Raw genomic sequence first — 3,706 nt, 5'->3', positions numbered from 1 at the left:
CGCTTTGCTCTTTACCAGTCCACATAAGCACTGAGGAAGACTGTACGTCACAGTCGAAATATATATTTACGGACTGAATTTCAATATTTATTTCCAAAAAAAATTAGTAGTTTATAACGGAAACCGCTAACTATTTCTTTGATTTCTTTACCAAAAATTTTTTATTTATTATATTTTTTCTGAAACTTGAAGTGTTCGTGAAAATCTATTTAAACAAATAATAAGTTTGAATGAGAAAGGCTGGGTCTCACCGCTAGGTGGATTAATTTGTTTTTTTTTTTTAATCTGAGCACTCAAAGGTCACACGTAAATAAATCACAGATAATCGGTTGTAAATTCTAAGTATGTATAAGCATTTATTGGTGTCTATGCATTATTTATAGTGTTTGTTCTACGCTGAATAATATTACATTAACGTTTTTTTTTGCTTGCTCAAGAATCGAAAGGAATGAAAAAATTGTTTTTGCTTGTTTTCATACCAGAAATATCGTCATTCTTTCAAACTTTATCAATAGTATAATGTTTTTGCTTGTTCTATCATATTTTTAGCACTTTTCTAAAATATCGAGTGAATTACTATTTATTTAATTGCAGTGTTGGATTTTCAATGAGTTTAGATTTACATTTATTTGTTTATATAATAAATCTAATTACAAAATATTGTTCTTTATAAGCACGTTATTGTACATCTTAAATTTGACGTATAGAGTTAGAGAGAATAAAAATTTTTCCTGCATTGATTTTAAATAGACAACTCCCGAGGCACTAAAGAGATATGAAGCATGATTATACCGAAAAAACAGCAATCTTTTTTTATTACAGCGCAGTAATTTCCATGGCAGGATTGTCCACACCGTCCTCGCTATGACTTGCTTGAAGCTTATCGGAATCCTTGGAAAATATCAATAAAAACCTGAAAAAGCACTAAAATTAGCACATCATCAAACAACGTTCGCCGTAAAATCGATTAGTCCACGGGATTTTCCATTTTCATTTTCCAATATTGTTTACATTGCGGTCTATTTCCTTCTTTTATTAGCTGCACCGTGGGAGAAAATCAAGCTCATAACAAAAAAAAAATCCGGGTACTCACAGGTATAATACTAGCGAAAGCAAAAGAAACGCTTCGCACACCAGAAATACTGTTCCAATGAAAAACTCCTGACTCTTCAGATACACCACACTGTAGAGCGTCGGAAATATCACCACCTGGGTAGAATCGACAATCCCCATGATGGCGAGCATTTTCCCTGATGAATCGGGACCGGTACGGATCGAATGGTGTTGCAGCCCAGGATGTGATGCGAAAATTACACGGCGCAGCCATCCCGGGAAAAGAGATGAAATGAGTTGATTAATGGAATCCAGCTTTTTGCCACTCGTAAACTTTGCACTCATCACGCTAATTACTCACCAATTTCATCCTGTTCTACCAGCTTCGAAACGATACTGCGAATGGCCACTGTTTTGCTGCCCTCGAACATATCGATAGACGTGGCAACATAGTACAGGTACGGTTTGACTGCACTCACTGCATAAGCCTGCGCTCGGTCAATAGTGACAACAAGAACAAAATCCGGAAAATCGGCAAGCAGAAAACATATTCGAAGAAGAAACTCTTTTAATATTTTAATATTCGTAATGTGCTTAATGCATTTTACCATAATTGGTTTTGCGATTAGAGTGAAGCACACAGAAAACACACAGATGAGAAAATCCGGAACACCGCACCGCTTGCTCAGCACTCCCATGGCCAAAAGGGTACCCAACAGCGTAGTCAGTAAATCGTATGAAATCCACGTACCCAAATGTGTTATCCAGTTGAACTTCAAATAAGCCAAAATAGCTGCAGACTCCGTATCACCCAATGCACCGTAGTTGATGAAATAAACAAACAAGGTTAGCATCAAAATGGTCCTCACTTTGTGTTCACGTTTTCTCAACACCATCCGAACGCAATCCAGCACCAATGTCAGATCAAACAGTTTGCGCAGTGATTGCTGATAGTTAGTTGAATCGTATTGTTTCGTTTGTTCTGGACCCTCCGAAAGACGTTTGGCTGGGGTTGGTTCCTTCAAGATAAACAGTCCATACAGTAATCCAATGGCATCGAACATGATACATATCGAGCATAGTTCTGAAATAGATAGTTGTGTTTTCGTTTATTTTATCCAGTTTCAAAATATTTCGAGGACTTACTGATGAATCCTAGCGATTTGTATAAAAAGCCACTGGCGAAATTGGCCAAAATAGGAACAGTGGCAATCACAACCGCCGCCCAAGCAAACCGAAAAGTTCGATTCTTTTCCGACGTACAAATCGTCAAATAACTGTAGATTCCGGTTATAATTAGCGGCACGCCTCCACTTAGCGCAGTGATCAGATTTGGTAGAATACCAGTAACTTCCAGTGCAATTTCGCGCATGAATAAGGCACTCGTAATAAGTACTAAAGAGGGTAATTAACGTAGAATAGGAAAAATATATTGAGAATTATTAGTGAATTGATTTGTTTTTTACAAAATAATCTCTTGAAAATAATATAAGTAAATCAAAATCATCTAAAAAACATGCTTTATATCTTTACCGCAAAAGCTTATTATATCAGCAGCAATTGGAATAAGTAGACATGGCTTTCGCAGTCCAACCCTGTCACTCCAACTGCCAAGGAAAATTAGAACCACAGCTTGCACGAGTCCCGCTGCGATAATGAAATCAACATCGAAAACATGAGCATTGTTCTACAAACACAAGTGAAGCCAACCTACTAATGATGCTCCGGTACGAGTTTAGTAATGCAACCTCATTGGTAGCCGCTTCCTTCGCGGAACAAACAGTACGAGCAAATTGCATCCGGTTGGTTTCATCGAATCTATCCTTGCCGGAATGCTGCTGCAAAGTACTGTTCAAGGTATCTAACGTTTCACAAATGTTATCGTCTTCAAGTTGAGCAAAGTATTCACAAACACTGAGATCCACATTCAACTTAGTCGCACAAGCCTGTAATTTGAAGTTAATAACAATAAAATCACCGAACGAAACACATCATGTATGCACTTTGATACGAACTTTTTCATACTCGAAAACTCTTAACCCCGTAGATGAAATAACGCTCAATAAAAAAAATAATACAACAGGTTCGACAGTTACATAAGATATGAGCTTTTTGAACCTGTTGCGCTTAACATTTCGATCCGATTCTTTCATTTCACTTCACAACTTTCTGTCATACGAAACACACTCCTGTTTCAACATAGCGTTTGTCGTCTAATACTTTACCGCATCACATAGCAAGATCATCGTAAAAAAGGAGAGTTTTTAAGCAAGATCATGAAGAAGCTAACACAAACACACTTTTCTTTCATTCGCGCTTTTGAAGAAGCAGCGATCAAAACTGAAAACTTCACTTGCGCCAAAACCCGTTCCTGACTAGTCACATAAACCGCAAAACCACACAATGCAGTATGAGATCAAATTATTTCGTTGCTGGACAGTATCAGTGTACTCAAAGAAAACGAATGACGTCAGTATAGTCCAATTAATCATTGCAGGAATGCATATTCAAAATTTTTACGCATACCTAATAAAATCCTAATGCTCAAACAAAAAAAAATTACCTGAAGAGGTCAACTACCTAATTTTCATAATGGCACACTAAATACGATACTGGGCAAATAACACTCAGCTAAAGTTCTAATAATTATGGT

At 37.0% G+C, this 3,706-nt stretch overlaps 1 protein-coding gene across 1 annotated transcript; it reads right to left on the bottom strand.

Annotated features, from left to right (window-relative positions):
- Positions 1 to 223: 223 nt before the first annotated feature.
- LOC129729902 (proton-coupled folate transporter-like) lies at positions 224 to 3,410 on the bottom strand. Its single transcript, XM_055688780.1, has 9 exons — positions 3,069 to 3,410; positions 2,768 to 2,999; positions 2,587 to 2,700; positions 2,200 to 2,448; positions 1,662 to 2,137; positions 1,415 to 1,541; positions 1,094 to 1,250; positions 821 to 913; positions 224 to 765 (listed from the first exon to the last, which is right to left on the bottom strand). Exons 1-9 carry the CDS (start codon positions 3,204 to 3,206, stop codon positions 651 to 653), a joined length of 1,701 nt encoding a protein of 566 aa, XP_055544755.1. The 5' UTR covers positions 3,207 to 3,410; the 3' UTR covers positions 224 to 650.
- Between the last annotated feature and the right edge of the window lie 296 nt (positions 3,411 to 3,706).

This window comes from Wyeomyia smithii, chromosome 3 (genome assembly GCF_029784165.1).
Source record: "Wyeomyia smithii strain HCP4-BCI-WySm-NY-G18 chromosome 3, ASM2978416v1, whole genome shotgun sequence".
Classification (NCBI taxonomy): domain Eukaryota; kingdom Metazoa; phylum Arthropoda; class Insecta; order Diptera; family Culicidae; genus Wyeomyia; species Wyeomyia smithii.
This window is presented reverse-complemented; position numbering and strand designations above follow the sequence as displayed.

Bases quoted from the DNA above. Each gene is read 5' to 3' on its own strand.
- LOC129729902 (XM_055688780.1), bottom strand. From the start codon at position 3,206: ATGAAAGAATCGGATCGAAATGTTAAGCGCAACAGGTTCAAAAAGCTC. The intron at 3,000-3,068 runs GTTCGTATCAAA...TTCAAATTACAG, and splicing joins GAGTTTTCGAGTATGAAAAA to GCTTGTGCGACTAAGTTGAA. The intron at 2,449-2,586 runs GTAAAGATATAA...TACCCTCTTTAG, and splicing joins TGATATAATAAGCTTTTGCG to TACTTATTACGAGTGCCTTA.